The sequence below is a fragment of the Oculina patagonica genome, chromosome 3, assembly GCF_052425735.1.
Source record: "Oculina patagonica isolate OP01 chromosome 3, crgOcupat, whole genome shotgun sequence".
NCBI lineage: Eukaryota > Metazoa > Cnidaria > Anthozoa > Scleractinia > Oculinidae > Oculina > Oculina patagonica.
The window spans coordinates 24,155,536-24,178,927 of record NC_135760.1 but is presented as its reverse complement, the minus strand read 5'-3'; the positions used below and the strand labels follow the sequence as shown (position 1 = coordinate 24,178,927).

Sequence of the window (23,392 nt, the reverse complement as noted above, 5' to 3'; positions counted from 1 at the left end):
AAGTTAGGGTAATAAACACATTCATTACAACACAGCCATGGATTAAATGTGTTGTTCAGAAATGGGGCATACCGCTGGTCTTTTGACATCGAAGACTCAGTAATTTACTTGTCGGCAAGCTTCGGGTTTGCTCCTTCGCTTGCGAATGTTTATTTTCACTTTGATTAACTGAATATAGAAATGCCGACATTTTTCGCAGTTTTTTATTGATTACATTACGATATGACTAAAGTGAACCGTCAAAAATATATTTAAAGGTAAACGTGGAATATGCACCAACATAAAAAAGAAGCTAATTTATCAACGAAAATTATCTACATGTAGTACTGGAATGTTTTCGCGTGTTTTTGACAGCTCACGCCACGCGTTGCGGCGTTTTCATTTAAAAGAGCTTTTCATCTGCGTTACAAATAGGGTTTGAAAAATCAATCAAGTGAAAATCTAAAACAAAACAAAAACATCGCACCTATCATCAAAGCGTTTGCGCTCGTGAACCTTCGGAAAGGCATCGGTCCGTGAATTATGAATTATCAATGAGAAAGAACAATAGCATGAATATATAAATAATAATCGACCCACAAAATGTGGGTACACAAATAACCGTGACTGTGTTGTAATGGTATGTGACATCAGGAAGTGCTGACTGACAGTCACGTAAATGTTTTTTTGTACAAAATTTGGCAAGGCAGCAGATCAGAGAAGACCCAAATTACAGTAATCACACAATTATCGGTGGTTGTGTGTGTACAGGTGTTTGTATTGGGAAAGGAGGAGAGGAAGGGGCTATTCATTAGGTCTTGCAGATGCAGAAAAAAGTATTACACTACATAAATAATAATTTTAGTTGCTAAAAGTTGTTGATCGTTTGTTATTTTGTGCCAGGTTGTTCCAATCCAACAAATTCTTCAGGTTGATTTGCTGACTGGCAGTCGTGACGCAGCATTTTCAGTTGTGAAACAGCTCAAGTGCTTGGCTTTCTCAGTATTTTCACGATGTCGTAAGAGCTTACAGCTGAATATAAATGCTAAGTCCTTAACAGGATTTGGTCCAGCTGCAAGGCATGAGGCTTTGCTACGTCAGAGAGAGGTGAGCATTGTTTTAGATACAGAGCTTGAAAAATTTCTTGTTGATGTAAATGCTGTAGTTGAATTTTACCCTTGGTACAATTTGGTATTTTCTTTTGTTCTGGTGTATGCTAATATATGATAATTATCATAAAACAAAGGAAAACCAATTTAATTGTACCAATTAAGCAAACATGTATTTGATACAATTACCAACAGAGGCTGACATTATACTGCATTACCAGGAGGTATTAACAGGAGAGCATGGAAAAAAGAACATGATATTAGTCATTTTACGGTATATGGCCAAGCCTCAGACATGCATAAATTTGTAACTTTTAAATGTTTTGTTCGAGGTTGGCTGCTATTCTTTCTGCTTTTGAAACATGAAAGTCTTAAAAAATGTCTTCTGAGAGTCCATGAAAACTCCAGGAATTTTCACAGAAACAGAATGTACAAGAGAGTTTTCCATGTTCATAATTATATAAAATAATTTTCTCTGTTACAACATTTTTGCAGTAAAACCAAGGCTTTCTTTGTGTTCAAACTTCCAAAATTTTTGAACAAATAAATGTTATTTTCCACTGGTTGAGTGAAACGAAATAAGTGGAAAATGTTTTTTTCGCACACTGCTGGGACCTCGGAAAGGGTCATGTTACCTTTGGCGGCAGTTGTTTTTGTTGCCTCTGCCATAACTGACCTTTTCCCAGCCAGCTGCCCAAAGATTTTTAGTTGGCGCTGTATCTTTTGTTAGCTTTGCCATTGTGTAATTTTCCTTATGATGCATGATGTACATGAATAGTATTGTTGAGTTTGTAATAAAGGTCAGGTTTTGGTGGTTGGCCTGGCAGGGATACCAGTTACCAGTGCTGTGTGAGAACTAAAATTAACTTACCTGGTCTTAATGCATTTAATTTCAGGTACAGTTAACAGTCAAGTTAATAAGCTTTCTTTACTGTTTTGTTGCAGATGGAAAATGCCAAAGTCTACACTGCGCCCTACGTCCTCTGCCACCCAATACCTTTGCCACCAGCCGACTCTACAGATGAAACTGCTTCAAGTTTGTTGGCATTGGCACAGAATGCCTCTGTGTTATACTGTGGCTACTGTCTCTCCCACGATGATAACTATCTTCTTGCTGTTTGCACGGACAGTGTAGGAGAACTCATTGAATCTTGTGTCATATCAATTGAACCACGTCTTAGACCTGACGGCAGGCCACGCAAGACTGCTGCACGCACAAAGGCACTTATCAAATTATGGGAATTTTGCCAGGGTGTCATTGCGACATCGCTCATTCCTTGGAGATTGGTGATCAGTAAACTGGGAAGAATAGGGCCAGGGGAATTGAAGGGTGAGTTATTATTTTCATTGGCTTGCTGTTTCCGAGAATTCCATTGTTTCTCATAACAAGTCATGTCACTCATTTGAGGTCGCAATTTTCCGATAGGAACTACTTTCGGGACATGTAACGACTATAAAATATTATTGCTGCTTTTGAAGGGTTGCCCTTTTCAGAGGTTGTTACTTTCAGGCTTTGTGGTAATTCATTAAACCCAGGAACTTTGACTGCTTAGATTCTCTCAAGGCTTTCTATAAGATTTGAAGTTGGTGACTGCCGTTATACGGCACCCGTCGGAGAACAATACTAGAAAAAAGCTGAAAACATCTCCCCTTTGCAGCACACACTGACAGAGCTTATCCCGGTTCCGAAGCATTAAGCAGCTAGGAATATTTCTACTCCCCCTGAATGGGATGCTAGTCCCCCGGGGGGGGGGGGGTACTCTCATATGTGGCCTATATAGGTATGTGCCGCCCGATAGGGTATGGTTTTTGAGGTTCTTGGTCCTTACATAGGGTATCCTTTTCGCTCCTTTTGGCAATGTGTTCCCGGTGTGATCCTTAGATAGGGTACCTAAATTCTATTAGCTAAAATAAACGCCCAGCTAAACGAAAAAAAGGCTTCTTAAAACTGAATTTTCTGTTCAGGTATTAGTAAAGCGATTTTATAAAGATTTGTGTCTTGCCGTGCGGAGTTAGCCGTTATTTGGGTCGTCACGGAACGCTTCTCCTCCCCTTGAATAGGGTGTCATTTTTCGGTTTTGGGCCTTAAAAAGGATATCAATTTTCGCTTTCTTTATCCTTAAATAGGGTCAGGGTTTAAGAACCTTGGCGGCACACCCCTATCTGAAATTTATGGGAGTACCCCCCCCCCCTCGGAAAAAGTCCATTGCAGGGTTTCCCCCGGTATTATGTCGCCGGTGCCCATTTATCAAGTGTCTTGCCCAAGAACACAACACAAGTGACCCTGGCGGTGGCTCGAACTTGGACCGCTCGATCCGCACTAACCATTAGGTCACCGTGCCTCCCATCCTTTATAGGAAGCTGCATTAATTTTAGCTGGCGATTCATGACAGAATAGATGCCGGAGTTCTGGCAGAAGATGCCAGCTGTTATTGAAAGACCTGTAATCTCTTACCCTTGTTTAAAATCATCAGATTCTTCATATTATTCCTAAGCTAGGATCTGCCCTAGGAGATGTCACTTATACATGCACCATATTTAACTGTTTAAATATTTTTCTTTTTATGTGCAGACTGGAAAGAAATATTGAGTAAGACGTCTGTGCTGGCAGGAGACCAGATGTTTAAGGATACCTGCAAATCTTGTTTCTCAGTGAAACAGAAAAATCGCCCAGCAATACTAGGGACAAGTCTCACGTCATTAGAACCAGAACCTTCCTTCAAGCTTTATATGGCAAGAGGTAATAATAATAAAGACTTTATTTAAAATGAGGGTAACACTAAATAGCAAAGCTAACAAACCTGTGGCCCTCCCTAAAAATTACACTAGAATATTATAAAAACACTATATACATTGAAGATTGAAAACGAATATGCATAATAGTAAACGATATATGAAGCTAAAAAGTTAAAACTATACAATAAAATGATGTAAAAGCTGCTGCTCCGAAAACACCCGATCTCTGAGGTAAGCGCTACTGAGGGCACATTATCAGCATGCAAAATCTCCTCACTGACTCCATACGTTTTATACAGCACAAGTTGGGAGAATTTGATTACAATTTTGTTGCTGATTAGACCCTTCACTCTTTTGATCTACAAGCCTTGTTTTTTGGTTTTGGGGGAGAACTGAAAATTCATGCCAAGCCTTCTTCCCTAATCTGTTTTTAAATTTCACTGTAAAGTTATTCCAAATTAAGCTTTTTCCGACTTGATATTTTGCAAAGAGAATTTTTTATTAGTCATAGAATTTTTTTTGTAGTGCTTTCATTTTAAATACTTGAGGCACTGGTACAATAGACAATTTTTGTACATCTTGTCAGTTAAAGAAACAGTGTGTAGTATGAAATAATATCACAAAATGAACATGTCTCACCTTGTTTTTCACTTCACTGTATAAAAACAGTACCTCTTTGCAGTGTTTCTGGCAATGTTGCAGGAAATCTAATGAGTAACTTGTTTTACAAGAATTTACTTCGGGGCATCATTAATTTGGTCTGGAGCAACCTGATGTTTTTGAAATTCTGAATGATTATCTTTTCTTTCAGCTTTACCAAAGGTCAATGCCTTGTTTGAGGGAAACAGCAATACTCGCACATCAGTTGGTGCTGTTCCAAAGCCAGATGTGTCACGAACCTACATTGCAGTGATGCCAGTTGCTTCTCTGAAATGCTCCATTGGTAAAAATTCCAGTACTAAATCACATGCACCACCAGACACGACGACTGAGACAGTCGTAACAGACACTGATATTTTGTTGGCTGGTGTGGATGATGACGAGAATGACCAGGATCCTTTGCGGCATTTGTTTCCGTTATTAAACACATCTCCACCTGCTCTGTCGCCAACTAGTTGTATGTTGCCTTTGGATTCGTCACCAATGCAGGGAACATCACCTCTGTCCCGTCCATCAAAGTTGTCAGCTTCCCCTGGGGTATCTGTGTCATCGCCATTTCAACCAATTTCCAGGATCTCACCATTTCAGCCATTACACTCGACTCCTTCCCCATCGATGGCAAATGCGACAACTCTAGAGATTCAAGATGAAGAAGCACAAGACAGTCTTTGTGTTCCTTATGCTCAAGGGTTCATCATTTCAACTGTGCAGACAGGCAAGATGCCAGGAACATTTTGGGCCAGTTCTTCTCACGCTGAAACAAGTGATCCTGTTATTCTGAAGGTAGTGACATTGTCATTGTTTAAAGCCACTTGAGTGCACAAAATTTCCAATTTTATTCAGTTAAGGCTAATCGACGGTCATTTCTTTGTCTCAGGCTGCTCTTCACATTCATAATCCTGACTTGATGGAAGGAATCAACGGTTTTGCAACTGCCTGGCATGCTCTGGCCACAAAGTCACATTGTCATGTTTTACGGTTAGTACTTTTTTGTAGCTCGCTTCAGTTTTCTATCCCAAGTTTTCAATGATATTAGAGATATCAAACACCATGTTATCCAACAAGTTGAACATTTCATTTAACCTTAGTTTTTTCAGGTTTTCTCAAAGTATTAAAATAAACCCAAAAGAAAAAAAGACAACATTTTGTAAAACTACATGTATTCACTTTCATGGCAGATGACAAATGCAAGATTTTTGTCAATCATGGAATGAAAAAAATAATGTGATGCCTCCACTTTCTACTAGTATTAATTTATTCTACTTATTGATAGTTGCGTTCATTAAGCGAATCAATTTTGAAGGCTTTTTCACTTATTGTAGTTTATATTTTATTAAATTCCCTGAATTATTTAAGGATCTCACACTCGGTTTTGTTTCTTGCCACACAAAGCAACAGCTTTCCCACCCACCCTGCCCCTTATACAAGTCTACCTTTTTCCCCCATACTCATTCAATTTAAATTATAGAATCACTAAGGTTTTACTTTTTTGCTGCAAGCACAGGTTGTTGTGTGATTGTAAGTAAAGTGCTGTTTCATTCTTGTGTGGCAGATGAATGGAGTTCAGTGTGTGGAAAATGATTGTTCTCCTAATTCTCCTTACACCCTCAGGTCAATTCTACAGACATACGATGCTCTCTCATGGCTGACTGTCGATCCTGTAAATCGCGACAGGCGTTCATGCTTGCCAGTCCATTTGTATATGTTATGCCAACTTCACGACACTCTTTCTGTTCTGTTGGAAAACCAGTCTTCTTAATAAGTACACAGAGCCAAGCTCACTACATCAGCAGGTGTAATATTTAGTTTTTTAGTCAGAGATTCAAATAGCAAAGTTTCAAAGTTCCAAATCTCTCAAAGAGTGCGGCAATCTTTGCTGTGATTTTTTTTTTCAACATGAGGCAGTGGGAAAATGGCAATTACATGTTTCAAGTTTCTATAAATAATAATTTTAATTTAATAATTTAATGAAACAGTAAATTACACCAAATGGACAACAATGTCTTGTTATAATATAATGCATTTTATTTGTTGACTACAATAATATTATTTGTTCTCACCAAGTTAGTAGAGAAGAAAATCCACCATTACAAAGGTGTATATTAACAAAGTATTATTGCAATTTTTCTTGTAGATACTTTCTCCTTCTATTTAGTAATGTCATTTCTTATTAGTTGTCTTAATCGTTATTCAAGGAGCTCTAAGCTCAGCAAGGAAGATAGTTGTTTGAGAGATAGTTTTGTACTTGTTTAAGGGTCAGGGTCATTCAAGTACAAAAATGTGAGTGCCTCCTTTAAAAGAGAATAAAGTTTGCATATTTATATCAATGAAATTTTACAGAATGGTAGCCCGTTGTTCTGTTCAGTGCCAAAACATTAGCACATGGTTATTATAAATCATGTCGCCTTGTTTTAGCATAAGGTAGATAAGGAAATTCTCTGAACGTATTTTACATCGTGAGAATTTTATATCACTTTGGAGAATGTATTTAGCAACTGTTGATGGTTGTAAATCATTGATCAAATGCACAAAAATGAAGATATGAACGAATATTTATCTTAGCATTACACATTACAATAGTGTTAAGTACAGTTTATGCGTTATTAGTTTTCCTTACAAAGTTATCTGTAAATTCTTGTAATGTTTTGTTTTCCTCTCAGTTTAAAAAGTATTTTTTTTCTGTTCCAAAGTATATAATATTTTAAGTAGTTTTCTTTAAGAAAATTTTTGAGAAAAAAAATGTGGTGATGATTTGCTAGAGTAGAAAGTTTCCTTGGTTGAGACATATGTTAAAACTGCAGAAAAGAATGCCTGTGAGATACGATGCACAGTTTTCTCTCTGTTTAGTTTTGAATTATACTTTTTGCCATCCATGATGTGTTGGTTTTCTTGATCTGGAAGGCAGATCAGTCAAAGTTAATCAATCACAAGTGATTCTTGCCTCTCTTTTTTAGGGCCTTAACAGACTCGAGAATTAGTTGGCAACAACTATTTAGTTAATACTCTTTATAAATTCTGACGCTGACTTATTTGAGCGTAAACAACGCTCATAAGTCAGCGTCAGAATTTATAAAGAGTATTAATGTCAACTCCTGACTGTAATTTTGGTATTTTTCGTTTAACTATTTAGTTGTTGATAACAAAAAGTAATTGATAACTTCCGGTAGAAAACCAGTCTGTGAAGCAAATTGTTTACAGCAAACCCCTCTACTAACTATGCAGCAAACATTAAGATTTAGTTATTGACAAATAAACAGTTTTCCTTTTCCAAAGGAAAAATTAATTTCTTTAGTTGTTGATGACAAACAAGGCAGGTTTTTGTTGTTGACAACTAATATAAGCCACCATCATCGTTCCTCCCCAAGAGGACCCTTCAGGGAAGGAGTGCGAGCTCTTTTCCCAAACTGCAGCTGGTGATTAAGCAAAGCTCTCACATCAAAATTTAGTTTTCAACAACTTGGCATTTTGTTGTCTTTTAGTTCCTGACTTGCTAAGTACAAATTCTCTAATTTGTTGAGGGCCCATATTGACTGAATCATGAAAACCAACAGAATATTGACAAAAAGTCAATGTGTGGTTCCAGAAAATGTCCTTATTCCCTCCACAGAAGGTATTGGAAATTCCTGGGGGTAGGGGAGGGGGGTCTCAGAGACCAAAAACTTTGAAGGAAATGTATGAAGCTTCATTGGAATTTCCAGAAGGGTAGAGGGGTCTTAGGAGAAATCTCTTCCATGGGGGAGGTATGGATAATTTTTGGAACTACACAGTAATAAACAAAAGTGGAAAACGTAAAGTAAAAATGTTTCGCTTCCAGGGCCCACTATTTTGTATTATTAGTTAGCACACAGTCATTTATTTAGCAATGTATTTATGCATGACTGTCCTGCGTGGTAGCTGTAAATTCCTGGATTTTTTCTCTTTAGATCTTCACAATGTTTCATGTTTGGCACGTGTCGCATTTATTCTAAGCTTTTATTTCTTATTTATAATGTTTAATAATATTTTGGCTAATTATTTTTCTATCGTTCTTTCTTGTTTGTTCTTACAACTAGTAGTACATTTAACATAACTATTAAATAATAATAACTACTACTATTCATTATAATTATTCAAACTGTTATGTTCAATCTACATGTAATTATATTTTGATGAACATTTTCTCACGTAATTCACGTAACTATTTTAATACAAATTGTTTAGAATCATGTATTCTTTAACAAAAAGGTAAAATAATATATTTCAAATAGCCCCCTTAGAAAATCACACAAGTGAAAAAGTAATTATTAATTTTGCTTCATCGTGGTTATCCTTTGTCACTTTATTTAATATGAAGTGACTTGTCATTTTTGTAGATTGATTTCTCCTGTAAAAATACTTTAAGTTATTTTTTGTTTGTAGTGCATGAGGAGATTTGACGATTTGATCTTAATACCAAGTTCTCCCAAGAAGGATTATAAGCCGAGTAAGGAGAATTTAAGTAAAATTGGGATGGTTGGGTAAAGTTCTGTAAGCAAGCACATTCACCTTTTTGGTAAAACGAGTTGTTGTAACATCTTCATGCATGCTAATAATTATACACACCAATAATATGCTTATCCAGAATTTGATAATGTTGCTCTGACTATATCACTGCTGAATGTACTTCAAAGTTGCAGTTTGTATTATCCAGACTCAAAACTAGACCAGGATAAATTTTGCAGAAACATCGTCATCATTATCATTTTTTCCCAACTGGGAAATGGGGCCTTTGCAGAACAAGTCACGAACGACAATTTAATATTAACCTCTTGACAAACGCACACTTGGTCAAATATTTTAAATTGTATTAATTTAAAACAGAAAAGTGGATGGTAGTCTCTTCTGCAGTGATAAGTTTAATTTGTAAAACAAATCACCAATTTGGATTGAAATGAAGGAAAACCAGATTGTCATTTAAGCCGTAGAGTAAAAATATGACAGGATTTTGTAGATAGGGAATGTAGATAATATTGTTATTATCATTGTCATTAAGATACTATTTGTGAACAGACCAGAGCTCTAATGTTATTTCCCACTTCTTGTCTGCTCATAATAATTATATCAAACAAACAGACAAGTCTGTCTGGCCGTGTAAATAATTTATTAGACAGACTTAGCAATGCATATTTTCTGATAATTTCTCGTAGATTGGTAGTCTTCGCTATATTTTTTATTTTCAGACTCTATTTCATAAGCATTTAATAGACATTTTTATTGTAATAAATACATTAAACATTATATTGTAAGACCCAGTCATAGAAAATAAAATGATATTTACATACGAAGTCAAACATTTGGTGTATTGTTTTTATTTGCCTGTGCATGGGTGTCTAATTTTCTGTTACAGTCAAAATGGCTTAAACATGCATTATGCGCATGTGCATTGGTTCGATATATCAAATTGCTTTTACAAATAGAAACAGGATCGCTACAACAAGCAATCCCAACACAAACAGAAGGTGTAAATTCTGCCATCCTGGTTTCTCTTTGTTCTCCTTCTGGCCTGCTTTTCTTGTCCTCAGTGGACACACCACACTCTCTTTGACCTCCATGATAACGTCCCTGGCTCCTTGCCAGGATCCTGGGCCCATAAGTCTGTATTGAGCTGGCACACAAGGACCAAAAAAGCACTTGAAGGCCAGTACTGGGTCTGTCATCAGGAGGTGCCAAAGATTTGGTTTTGCACCAAACAAAGAGGAAATTTCATCCAAATACTTAATGAATTGCACCTGTGGGTAGGCAAAATTTGACAATCAGTGCTTGATTACATGTATGTACATAGGGGTCTACCACTGATATTCAGAGCAGCTTGTATTCTGTACCACCATCCAAGTGTACAAAAATGGTACAAGTGGGTGAAACATGGACGCATTGCGGACCTACAAAGTTATGACCTTACTGCCATAACCAGGCTTAATATAATCCAGTTTTGCATGTTCATTAGAGCAGTTTTCAATTGAGTGTCGTAAAACCAAAACCAAAGTAATTACTCTGGCCAATCACAAAGGCCACAGACAATCCAGTAAACCAATCAAAACTCGAAGCAAATACATGTCGCAGGCACGAAGCGCGGGAAAACGTGCGCGAGCGAGTCACGATTGGTTTTGGTTTTACTTCTGATTGGCTGAGAAAATGGCGCGAGATTTTTAAACCAATCACTAAGCGTAGTAATTGAAAACCAAAGCAAACGCAAATTACTTTCGACACTCAAATGAAAACCGCTCTATATCAATCTTCATTAATTGTGGTGCTACTGTATGCATGTGAGCCTAAGCCCAGATCACATTTTTGTTCTTACTACAGTACAACCCAGTCCTGCACCATTCAACATAAATCAAGCAACGTTACATAATATGACTGTCGATCAATCCAATGCAGTGCAGGTGTTTTTGGTGGGCAAACGGATTCAAAAATGTGAGTGGAAGGAGTCAGGAAGAGAATGAACCGCTCACTTTTCAGACCACCGCAGCCCTCAAAACACTCAGACATTCAGTGCTCCCTTATGTAAACATTTGTCTGCACTGCAGGTTAATCAATGTGGGATTTTGACGATGATGACGATGATGACTGTTATTGTTATTATTATGACCAGTGTATCATGTCATCATTTTGACAGGGTGCAGTCTATCTGTCTTTTCTTTTCTCTAAAATCTGTGGGACCAAGGCAAAAATAACCAGCGTAATATTTGAGTGGAGTTATGAATAATGGGGTAATACGGTAATAATTTATGACTAAATCATACATGTGGCCTATTATCAGTGCTATATAGTAAAATTAATATTGGTATATCACATTATTGTAAGTTATCATTTAAGACATTTAAAACTGTCAAAACAAAGGGAAGCTTTGAGCCAAGTGGCCCAAACTGCCGGAGCTTATCCCGGTTTCTGTAGCATTAAGCGTGCTAGGAGTACTTTTATTACTCGGCCCCTGGATGGGATGCTAGTCCATCCCAGGGTACCCCCCCCCCCAGCATTATGCGTTGGTACCCATTTATACACCTGGGTGAAGAGAGGCACTATGAGAGTAAAGTGTCTTGCCAAGAACACAACACAAGTGACCATGGCCAAGGCAAGAACTTGGACCACTTGCTCCAGAGTCCGGCGCACTAACCATTAGGCCACCGCGGAGGGCTGTACCTAGGATTTTTAGTCTGTAGGGGGAAAACTCCGCTAAACTCCACTGTGGGGGGAAACTCCAATATAGTTTAGTTTTCCTGGCGGGGGCAACTGCCCCACTGCCCCTCAAAACTCTAGGTACGGCCCTGCCGGGCCTCCCTTACAACTGTCAAACCACTTACCAAATGAAAGGCTCGACAACACCTGACAGTGTTGGCCTCTAACTGCTGCTGTGTCTTTTCAATTTCTTCTACCATTGTTTGACAATCTGGAAGTTTAGTTTTGCCGGCAAAAACACTTGCAGCCCAGCGGGCTTGGACTTCACAAAGTGGTGGTACAGGACCATTCACACGTAATGCCCCAATAACGGCAAGAGTGCCTGGGTTGCATGCTGGCGGGAAGACATACTTGTAAAGAGGAATGTACCGGTCTGTTGGGCAAAGCAGACTGTCCGACAAAATTGGAAAACTGAACTTAAAACCAATAGCAAGAATGATTGCATCAATGTTCACTTCTTTAGAACCATCGGTGAAGAGGACTGTACTTCCTTGCACCTCGGCAATGTCTGCCTTGACTTGGATTGAGCCAGTGATTATTCGGTGCGGCAATTCATCATTTATCACTGGCCACCTCTTGTATGGTGGCTCGGCAACTCCTAAGCCAAAGTTGACTAAGTTAAGGGTGCTCTCCAGCTTATGGCGAAAAAATTGATTACGGACTGTCGTTGGTATTACATCTAAGAATCTATTGACGAATGTAACATCAAGAGGAGCTCCCCTATCAACCAAGCGAGACATGACCCATGATCCACTTCTAGTACTCAAATATACTTGGCGTGTATGACGACTCAGTTCACAAGCAATATCCCCTGAAATAAAAGAAAGTGACACTAAGGTAAATTCTGCGTCAAGCCAAGTGACCCATACCACCAAAGCTTATCCCAGTTTCTCTAGCATTACCTAGCAACTAGGAGTAAACTATTTCTACTCCCCCCTCGATAGGATGCTAGTCCATCGCAGGGTTAGGGGGGGGGGGGGGGGGGGGGCCCCCCCCCCCCCCCCCCCCCCCCCCCCCCCCCCGGAAAAATAGGTGCATTCTCTCCATCCCAGCATTAATTAACCAGGACCCATTTATACACCTGGGTGGAGAGAGGCACTATGAGAGAAAAGTGTCTTGCCCAAAAACACAACACAATGACCCTGGCCTGGGCTCGAACCCGGAACTCAGTGTCTGTCTGCCTGCCTGCCTACCTGTCTGTCTGTCTGTCTGCAGGGATCATTCTCAGTATATACAGTGTATTACCTGCAGAGTTTCCCAAGCCAACCACTAGCACACGCTTCCCTTCAAAGTTCTTCCATGTTCTGTACTCTTTGCTGTGGATTACTTCACCTGGAAACCCATCCAAACCTGGAATATTGGCGACATTCGGGTCCCAGTTCACCCCAGAACAAACCATTACAAAGTCGAATTCCTCCATTTGTTCCTTATTATTCTTATCGCGATATTGAACTCGCCATCGGCCTGTTTCAGCCGTTTGGCTAAAGCCTGAAACTGGCTCGACAGCGTGTACTGTTGTCTCGAAGCGAATTCTCTTCTCCAAGCCGAACTTCTTGGCGTACAATTGAAAATATTCGAGAAACTGCTGTTGTGGAAGGTAGTTAGGCCATTCTTTAGGCATGGGGAAGTCGCTAAAGCAAGTAAAGTGCTTGCTAGTGTTGGAAATAGTCGAGTATGGCACACAGCTCCGACGATCTTTCTCTTCATTCAAGTTCGTGTATCTCCAAATGCCGCCTAACGACGGATCAGTTTCGAACGCTGTTGGTTCGAGTCCAACTTCTAAACAGCTTTTGATCGCAGCTAAACCTGACGCCCCAGTACCAATAATAGCGACTGTTTTCGACATACTTCTCGCTAAATGTCGAAGAAGAACCGGTGAAAGACGTGAAAATGTTCACGCTTCGTTCTCCGGCTCCTCCTCCGCAAAATTGTTGCGTGACGTTTATGCGTGAGCTCTCGATCACATGATAAACGTAACGCAACAATTTGGTTGAGAGGTCTTGTGACATTTGGAAACAAATGCGTGATCCAATTTTTAAGCTCGAGCGGAGCGCTGTTCTGTTTTGAAATTGCCTTAATTACCACCATAAAAAAATGGCTGTTAACTTTTTTTTTGATATATTTTGAACATTATTTTTGTCAGGTATTTTCACTGGGAAAATGTATGTTACTGGGCGCTAGTTTCCAAGCTCTCGTCGGTCATTTGGGTTTGCCGCCGCCATGTTTACTTACCTGTTCCCAAGTTGACAGCGGGAAAAGAACTTGCAAAGATGCAAAGAACTAACTATTTGATAAAGTATGGAAAATGAAACACCAGGGTTTGATCGAAGTGGGGCTAAAAGAAATGTTGACAGTGAAAGAGAAAGAACTGCGGTTCTTGATGGTGGACACAACGTAAACAGAGTGAGTGGTTTATTATAAACTTCGTTCCTACATAGGTTTCTGAAGCCTTAAGCTTATTGTGGATTGAATCTACTACATGTTTAGTTAAAATGAACTTAACTAATTAAACGAAAAGGCAGTTACGCAAGGCCTTAGTGTTTACATGTAGGCCGGGATTTTAAATAAGCATCAGCCAAGTCTAGCAGTGTCCATTCCCCCGGGCAACCCCCGGGGATGGGGTCAAATAAGTTGGTCAAATGCCCCGGGGTGGAACCAGTAAGGAAGCAAATGCTGTGTCCCGGGCTCAACCAGAAAACAACATTGCTTAAGATTTGATAAATCATAATGATAAAGTGTCACCCATTATGTTGTATGCCAACTTGTTTATATAAAAAATAAATAAATAAATCAACTTTTTAACGAGGGTTGCTGACAGTCTTGCAACTGAAAACCTGTGGCCCTCAATCCCGATCGGAAATTTAGAAGTGTTGGTTTTGTGGAGGGAGGAAAACCGGAGAACCCGGAGAAAAACTTCGGAGCAAGGACGAGAACCAACAAAAACTCAACCCACATATGACGCCGGTCCGAGAATCGAACCCGGGCCACATTGGTGGGAAGCGAGCGCTCTCACCACTGCGCCATCCCTGCTCCCGCAGTGTATCTACATTGCATGTGAGGAGTCATGAATGCATGGTCCATCAAAATTTTACAGTGCTCACAGAATTAGGCTTCTTCTTGGAATGCTTGCAAAATTTTAGAGGGTGCTCGTTTGCTCGTGGTCACATAAGTGTTCGCATGCTCTATTTTTAGTGGAGGTACAATGTACAGTACCGCTCAAATGTAAGTTACCACCGTCTCGCAAGAAATGAGACGCGTCTCACGAGAAACGAGACTCGTCTCGAGAGAAACGAGACGCGTCTCGCGAGACAAGTCTCGTTTCTCGCGAGTGTACTGCAAGTACCAAAGTTTCGCCTTCTGTTGCATTTGTTTAACTGTCAAGTGAGACTTCACCGACATTCCCTGTAGCTTTTTAAAAAGCCTTGTTGCTTACATACAAGGCTTAAAGTAAACATTTGTCAATGTTCATGCTCCCGAAAAAAAAAAAACACTCTGCTCACATGCTCGCAACCGCTTGCAAAGACTATTCGATACCCCTCATGTGTAAAACTTCTCAGACAAAACTTTGTGGCGGTTGCTTTTGGTGAATCATTTTGTTCAATTATTTGTTTGTTTATTTTTTATTAGTTTCAAGAAATCGAGAGTTTGAGAAATTGGTATCTAGTTTTTGTTGTTTCGGGCAAGACTATTCTACTCTGTTACCGTTACCGTTAGCTGTACTGATTTGCCGAGCTGAAGTGAAAAGACTGATTGTTGATTGTACGCTTGCTCGTGTTGTCACATATACTAGTTTTGCTTTTTGGTGCCGCCGCTTGCTCTCACTTCTTCTCCACTCCTTACATCATCACACATCTACAAAATCCCGCGAAAACAAGATAAACTTATGAGGTTTTCGTGCACGAATCGATAATTCATTGTGAATATTTAATGAGACAAGAAAATATTTTGCGAAGGGAAGGTGTCCTGGGGAACATATAAAGAATTTTTTAAAGTCTAACAGTCACTTCTCGCAACTTTGTCGCGGCAGCACCCAACGGATCCTGCAAACTCGCGTTGACGAAGTTCCCGCAAGAAACCTCTTTTTTAGACTCTTATCCGCCAGGCTCAAAAACTGTTGTGCAACGTTTTTCCGGCGCTAAACACGCTGTTGTAAAAAAGGCAGAAAATCACTTTCTTCGAGCGTGCTGTAAACTTACGGGTATTCAGACTTATATGTCCTTCAACCACCTGGCAGCAGCACTTACGCTAAAACTAACCAAAGGCTTCAAATATTTTCAGGAACAAACGGCCATTTTTTTTTCTCTTTCCTCTCACGTGACGCCTATCAGGTGACATCGCGTCATTGTTCAGTCTCCTTTTCTTACGATCCTCAATGTGGATAGGAACTAAAATCATGGCTCTGACACGTTTTTCAACCTCCCCGGACAGTTAAATAACGCTAGAAGGAAAGATTTACACGCGATGTGTCAAAAAACTCATGCTGCTGGCTGACGGTGGAGAACGTAAGCTTTGCAAAACGCCTTTGTTCTTTGCATACGTAATTTCTAAAAAACGAAGCTAGATTCAGCGAATTTGAATACAGATCAATGTTAAGCACACGTAAACGAACTTGCATGCGAAATTTGGAGTTGTTTGTGACATTTTTTTAATTTGGCCAAAACACAAAGTGCGTTTCTTGCGCTTAGGCCTTCAATTGTTATATTTAGAGAGGAAGCCACATCAGCTTTAGCTGGTTTTCATGCGGGTCTTCTATCCAGATCGAATTGGAATTTGGAAATGCTGGTTTTCAGGAGGGAGGACAACCAGAGATTCCAGAGAAAACCCCTGGAGTATCATTGGCGAGAACCAACATCAGTCTTAACCCACATATAGCACCAGGTTGGAATTTAATCCGGGCCACATTGGTGGGAGGCAAGCACTCTAACTGCTGCACCATCCCTCTCCCCAAATTATGTGCCAAGTAGTGGAGCTTCAAATTTTATCATGTAATAATTATTTCTTCCTCTTTTGTCAACAGGGTGATGAACCAAATCATATTCAGCCAAGTTCATCAAATGGAGTTTTCCATACACCCATATTTGATGTTCCAGGGACAGCAACATCCAGTGCAAGTTCCTTCTCAAGGTACGTTGTCAGACATGAAGAAACTGCTGCCATTTAATAGGATCTTACGTGAGACACCATCAAATAAATCTCACACAACCATTGACAAATGTTCAAGATTTAACCTTCATTACTCAGTATTTTTTTATACCATGGTTTAAAACATACTGATCAGATATCTTCGTTGCTTGCTTCGCCACTAAATTGAAACATTAAAGAAAATTACTGTGATTCGTAGCAATGTTGGTGTCCAGGGTGTTTCCTGGTAAGAAAAATTCAGTCTATACTGGATTCCAACATTGCATTGCTAGAAGTGATGGCTGCAAAAGAAAATTTTCTTCATTCCTAGTTCAACTTGCTGTGGCCATGCAGCTATAGAATGGCTAGCCTGTTCCAGGCTCTCGGTAGTTATGGGAGAGCGAATAACGCAGGTTAACATTACCTATATAATGTTCTGACTGTACCTCTAAACTTAAGACCTGCTGATTTGCAGAGATCGGCAAATTAACTCTGCCTTATGTCAATGTTCTTGTCATTTATCAGCACTTTCACTCTTCCGAGATCAGCAACCAGTGGAAAATCAAGGGATTCCATAATAAGCGAGTACTATGATGAAACAAGCTTGATTACAGTAATTGAAACCTGGATAAAACAGTTGATTGATAAGGACGAATTGCCGTACAACCCTTACCCTGATCTGGTGTGGCAGGCAAGAAGATGTGCAGAGAGGTATTTTGAACAAAACAATTCCAATTTGTCTGAAAATGAAATTATAAGACTGGATGAGTGTCAAAGTGAAATTGAACTTCTTTGCATGGGAAGTGCCGTGGCTAGTGCACTGGACTCTAGATCAAGTGGTCCAGGTTTGAGCCCTGGCTGGTGTCACTGTGTTGCAAGACACTTTACTCTCATAGTGCCTTCCCCCTCCTCATCCAGGTGTATAAATGAGTACCGGTACCAGCAAATTTCATACTGGGAGGGGGGGGGGGGTAACCCTATGATGGACTGGCATCCCATCCAGAAGAAATACCGGTACTTGGAAATACTCCTAGTCACTTCATGCTACTGAAACCAGGATAAGCTCCAGCCTGATGGGTCACTAGGCATGACACCAGGCTTTACCTAACTTCTTCCTTTCCTAGTCTCCCTTGCAGCTGTTTTTGGGGACATCATGCAGCGCTTCTCCCTACTAATGGCTGTTTAAACCCTTACCACATTGCTTTTGTTTGACCCCAGAAGCTTTGACAACTAGCTGCAAAAAAGGAACAGTTGCTGTTTGCCGAAAATCTGTTATTAATATTGCTTTAAATCTTGAACTTAGATCCCTGTTATACTTGAAATTAATTTTTGTACATTATCGGTAGGTTTCATATTGGTTGTTATATTTCAATGTCTAGTGTGGGTCAAATTCAAAAAGAGGCATACCGTGTCCATTTTTGACCTTTCTAATGCTAAGGTCACAGTAAGACATGAGTTTTGATTGGTGTAGCTGGCAAGTTTTGGTGCGACTTGCTCATGATTATGTGAGCGAAGCTATGATTGGTTTAACTACAGAAAGACATAGTTTAGGTTAAAGCAGTTGTGGATGGGGGAAGGAGTGCTGTAATAATAACGAGTTCAAACAATGGCGGCAAAGGAAACTGTGTTCCTTCCTGAAAATAATTGTAAAAAAGAGAGAGAGTGGGGAATTACTATAATAACATGTGTAGAATGTCGTGGCTGGAGTCAATAATTTCATTCCATGTTTATATAACCTGTTTTTGCAGCTAATTAAACAACCTAGTGTCCATTCCTGTCCACATGCTGTGCCAAATTCTGATGTTGGGTTTCTGTTAATCATTAATTTTATTATTTTGATTACATGTAGGTTTCACATGTTTGGAGAGGACAGCAGAACAGTTTTAGAGAAGATAGGTAAAAAGAGAAGTATGCTTTGTATCTCAACTAAAATTTAGTAGTTTCTACTGAAATTTCTCAGTAGTATGAGAGAAATAAAAAAATTAGAAAAATGCATTTTTTATCTGAGTTGTGTTTGTGGTGAAGATGTGGTTTGAAGCAGATCAGTATTGAATTTTGGACCCTCAATAAAATGCATGTCTGGATACTTCATCCAATTTAAATTCAGCCACAAACAACCACATAACGAATGTTAACTACATATACTTGATTTAGCACCCTCCTTTCAATAAGCACCCCCTTCCGAATAAGCGCCCCCCTTCGAATGTGTTTTTGTCAATAAGCGCCCCTATTCCAATAAGCGCCCCCCTTTTTAATAAGCGCCCCCATTCTTATAGGTGCCCCTATTCTAAGAAGCACCCCCTATTGCGGATAAATGCCCTTACTGAAGTCATCGACGTCAAATAGATAAACGCATGAACATTTACCGTACCGTATATGTATATTTACAGCTAAAATGAACAATTCCTTTTGAAAGTAGCTGAACTTTCAACAATTTGCTAATATTAATTTAAGTGTTGTTTTGAACATTTGGTTGTTTTACGAAAAATTAAATAAGCGCCCTGTCCCGAATTAGCGCCCTGTCTTGAATAAGCACCCTCCCTTGAGGTGCCAAAAGTAAATATTAAAGTGCCCCGGGCGCTAAATGGAATCATTACGGTAGGTACATGTTCAGACAGTGTATACTTGGCTAAAATCATGTTCAGACAGTGTATACTTGGCTAAAATCATGTTCAGACAGTGTATACTTGGCTAAAATCATGTTCAGACAGTGTATACTTGGCTAAAATCATGTTCAGACAGTGTATACTTGGCTAAAATCTTGTCACAACGTCTCTGACAGAAAACCAGGTGTTCAGTGTTGGGGGTTTTACATCTCGCACTCAAGACAGTCCAGCTCGCTGGGGCCTAGCGACAATTCTCCGTGTTGTCAAGACACAGTCGCTTACAGTGTTTGACTGGCTTTTATCAAGTATGAACCCTGAAGCAACTTCAGATGATTCAGAAGATTATTTAGTGAGTTTTAACGCACATATATGTACTGTCAACTCTCTCTTAGCGGGAACCTCTATAGGACTGACACCTCTATAAGATGGACACCAGGTGTTGGTCCCGTCCCTGCCGTTTTCAGTCACTTTACTGTAACTAAACTCCCTATAAGACAGACACCTCTCTATTACAGACAGCTGGAGCCGGTCCCGGCAGTGTCCATTTTAGAGAGAGTTGACTGTTTCTGTATTTTTCAAAAATAAGAACTTTGTTACATGTACATTGAATGATGCACTTTAGATTTGCTCTCATATTGTTATTACCCATTTCTTTTTATCTAAAAGTATTAATAGGCACAGAACTGAACTGTTAGGGTATTCAGTTGGTCAAACGTTATGGTCAATAACAGTATAGACAATGCAAAAGATGTAACCTGTAACACCACATGAGGCAAATATGGGAAAACTTGAGAAGTTGTTTCAATTTTTCCAAACAACAGGATCTGGTGAGCTGGGACATTTAGGACAAAATTTCCTGCAAATTCATCAGTTCAAGTGAAAAATGCTTTTTATGAGCTGCCACATGTGCACATGAATTTCTACTATTTCCAACTAATTTGCTCGGAAATTTTATGTGTTACTGTGCGAAAAAAATTGACCACATTTTTCCATGGTCTTTACTCCTATAGACAACAGAAATGATGCCATGAAAAATATCCCTCCCCTAATGGCCTGTGGTTCAACTCGAGTTTTGAAAATTTTACTATGTCATTTCAATGGTCTATATAAAGAATGTAGACCATGGAAAATGTGGAAAATTTGTTAAGTGAGAGACTGTCAAGAAATCTAAGCATCTGTAGAGTGTTGCTCTTCAAAAACAGGCGGTATGTCTATTTTTTTTTCTTTTCATCAGTATATTATACAGAGACCCTCTCCAGTCCTGTTTGGTCCATGCGTCTTTGTTGGAACTTTGTATCCAGTGACAAGTGAAGAAAACATTGACATAAGGATGGAATATGCCATCAGTGGACCAGAGGAAAATCATGTAAGTTTGTGTTTGTGTACTTTTACAGTCAAACCAGATGTTCTCTTGATGGGAACTCTGCAATGTTGCGGCACAATGTTCCAATATTGATTGACAATTTGCTTGTCGCAACTAGCAACTTTCGATTCGAATTTGCAGAGGTGGTTATATATCCTCGTTTTGTACGAGAAAATGACAACTGGAACTTGGCAACTTACTCGAGCAAATTTGAATTGAAAGTTGCAAGTTGCTTCAATCAAACTGTCTATCGGTATTGGTACATTGTGCTGCAACATTGCAGAGTTCCCATCAAAAGAACAGCCGGTTTGACTGTAAAGCTTAACTGAAACAGTGCAGACCATTTCTTTCTAATATCAAAATATTTCATAACTATGTACACAACCAGTTAGTTAATTAACTAAGAATATAATACTGGGGGGTAATCCTGCATTGGACTAGCATCCCATGCAGTGGAGAGTAGAAAAACTCCTTCTCTCACTTCATTCTTCATAATCCAGGATAGGGAAAGGGCAGGAGAAAAACGGGGGAGGAGGTCAACAAGAAAACCCAGCTCTGGCCTGATGAGCTACTAGACTGAATGTAGACTCCTGCTGATTTCACTATCCAACACAACGTATTCTTAACCTCAAAATTTCAACATTGTGGTTCTACTGTAACACCATGCTATATGTTTTTTTTAAAAATTAATTTTTCATAAATTCAGGCAAAAGTTACCTAAAATACAATGGTTGTTAAATCATGTATTATTTTATTGTATTGATAAATATAATTTACAGCTGTAGAAATCTATTTATTCGTTAAAATTTGTTTGGTGCTTTCAGGCTGCAGAAATATTTGCCAAAGCAGTGCTAAATGACATCCTAATGATGAACGATGCTGAAGTCCATATTGTGCTTGGTAACAGTTTGTTTCCTTGGCCTTCATTGTCACTTAGTGTAGCTTCAAAAGGAATAATTCCTAGTGTACACCTAGTCCTACAGTAACTGCTTCATAATGCAGCAGGGAAGAGTGGCCATTAAACTTGATATGGATAAAGAAATTAATAGTTTTTTATAATTTGTTATTTTAAATAATTGGATGATGCATGAGAAGAAAGCAGATCTGTAGTGTTCCCTAGTGGAAGGTAAAGTGAGGTTAAGTCTGTGTTGGGGCCCAGTGGCCCATCAGACCAGAGCTTATCTTGGTTTTCGTAGTATAAAGTGACTGGGAGTATTTCTACTCCCCTCTGGATTTGATGCTACATGGAGTCCATTGCAGGTTTATCCCCAGCATTAAATACTGTCGATTGCATCTACCTGTGAACGCACGTGCTAAAAACATGTTTTCAAATGACGTCAAACGTCAGCATTTCTGGTCTCAAACTTTGAAGTTTAGCAGACCGTAACGACAACTTTCGCGCCGAAAGTTCAACACATTCCGGTTTCGAAATGGCGGAAGATTGGATATAGAGACTTCTTCTGAGAAACTGATGCTGATCTGTGTTGATATGCATACACAGGTTCACTTGAATCACTTCTAGTGTAAAATTTTGCCCGTATTCAGTGTTTATGGTGAGTATTTTGAGTGGAAAACTTCGCGTTACGGTCTGCTAAACTTCAAAGTTTGACACCTGAAACGCAGAAGTTTGACGTCATTTGAAAACATGTTTTTAGTGCGTGTGTTGACAGGTAGATGCAATCGACGGTATGCCTGTACCCATTTATCAGGGTTAGCCAGGGAGGTAAGTGGTAAACCAATATACCTGAAAAACATGTACCCTTTTTACCCATAAAAAGGCCCGATTTTGATGTAAAAATACTGTATACCCAATTTAAAATCCACCTGTATACCATATCAAAACCCTGACAGACCCTGATTTATACACCTGGTCCTAAGAGTGTAAAGTGTCTTGCTCAAGAACACAACAAATTGACCCTGGTCAGGGCTCAAACCCAAACCGCTCAATCCTGAGTTCAGCGTTCACCATTGAGCCACTGCACCTCCTGAGTGCTGGTGACCAAAATTAATGGTTACTCTGTCGTACTCTGAGCCAAGAGGTGTGGGTTCAAGCACTAGCTACTGTACACTCGTAATATTTTCCTGGGGAAGATGTAAAAAAGAAAGAAAAATTATACCATGTCTCTTTACTGTGACAATGCCTCTTCCACCCAGGACTATATACATGGGTACGAGCCCCGGGGGGTACTCCCTATAATGGCCTATACAGGGAGGCTTCGCCCGAAAGGGGTGCCTTTTTCAGACTTCAGGTATATAAAAGGGTAGGGATTTCACAAGTTTAAGTATATGAAAGGGTATGGAAATCTGTCATTTGGCTATTTAAAAGGGCCTTTAAATATAATATTTCAAACAGGCGCAATTTATGGCTGTGTTATTTGAATTTATTAAGTGCTACATAAAAATGACAAGAAAACTTCCTACGGTATTTTAAGTCCACGCCATGTCTCTTAGGTATATGAAAGGGTAAGGGGTTAGAACTTGGGGCAGAGCCTCCCCATATAAAACTTCTTTGAGTACCCCCCCGGGGTACGAGTGAGCTGTTTGGGCAACCTGACAGAATGCTGAGGAGTAACCTGTAGTGGACTAGCTTCTCATACCCATCCAGGGGGAGTAGTAATCCCAGA

At 39.5% G+C, this 23,392-nt stretch overlaps 3 protein-coding genes across 4 annotated transcripts in view; 2 read left to right on the top strand and 1 right to left on the bottom strand.

Moving 5' to 3' along the window:
- LOC144647138 (mediator of RNA polymerase II transcription subunit 13-like) overlaps window positions 1-9,787 on the top strand; it is a 36,112-nt gene extending 26,325 nt beyond the window's left edge. For both annotated transcript variants that reach the window (XM_078506891.1, XM_078506890.1), the window contains exons 21-26: window positions 883-1,086; window positions 2,034-2,418; window positions 3,661-3,828; window positions 4,636-5,267; window positions 5,362-5,462; window positions 6,096-9,787. In XM_078506891.1, coding sequence (XP_078363017.1) covers window positions 883-1,086; window positions 2,034-2,418; window positions 3,661-3,828; window positions 4,636-5,267; window positions 5,362-5,462; window positions 6,096-6,243 — 1,638 coding nt within the window. In that variant the 3' untranslated portion in view covers window positions 6,244-9,787. The remainder of the gene's footprint in view (window positions 1-882; window positions 1,087-2,033; window positions 2,419-3,660; window positions 3,829-4,635; window positions 5,268-5,361; window positions 5,463-6,095) is intronic.
- LOC144647140 (dimethylaniline monooxygenase [N-oxide-forming] 2-like) lies at window positions 9,787-13,589 on the bottom strand. Its single transcript, XM_078506894.1, has 3 exons — window positions 12,924-13,589; window positions 11,804-12,489; window positions 9,787-10,231 (listed from the first exon to the last, which is right to left on the bottom strand). The coding sequence occupies exons 1-3, from the start codon at window positions 13,522-13,524 to the stop codon at window positions 9,899-9,901; spliced, it is 1,620 nt and encodes a 539-aa protein (XP_078363020.1). The 5' UTR covers window positions 13,525-13,589; the 3' UTR covers window positions 9,787-9,898.
- Window positions 13,590-13,909: 320 nt separating this feature from the next.
- The window catches only part of LOC144647105 (uncharacterized), a 53,058-nt gene continuing 43,575 nt past the window's right edge, over window positions 13,910-23,392 (top strand). Inside the window, exons 1-7 of the mRNA XM_078506860.1 lie at window positions 13,910-14,081; window positions 16,696-16,802; window positions 17,325-17,510; window positions 18,649-18,695; window positions 19,582-19,754; window positions 20,640-20,771; window positions 21,593-21,668. Of these exons, the coding sequence (XP_078362986.1) occupies window positions 13,977-14,081; window positions 16,696-16,802; window positions 17,325-17,510; window positions 18,649-18,695; window positions 19,582-19,754; window positions 20,640-20,771; window positions 21,593-21,668 (826 nt within the window). The 5' untranslated portion in view covers window positions 13,910-13,976. The remainder of the gene's footprint in view (window positions 14,082-16,695; window positions 16,803-17,324; window positions 17,511-18,648; window positions 18,696-19,581; window positions 19,755-20,639; window positions 20,772-21,592; window positions 21,669-23,392) is intronic.

Bases quoted from the DNA above. Each gene is read 5' to 3' on its own strand.
- LOC144647140 (XM_078506894.1), bottom strand. From the start codon at position 13,524: ATGTCGAAAACAGTCGCTATTATTGGTACTGGGGCGTCAGGTTTAGCT. The intron at 12,490-12,923 runs GTAATACACTGT...CTTTTATTTCAG, and splicing joins TGGCTTGGGAAACTCTGCAG to GGGATATTGCTTGTGAACTG. The intron at 10,232-11,803 runs GTAAGTGGTTTG...GCCTACCCACAG, and splicing joins GTTGTCGAGCCTTTCATTTG to GTGCAATTCATTAAGTATTT.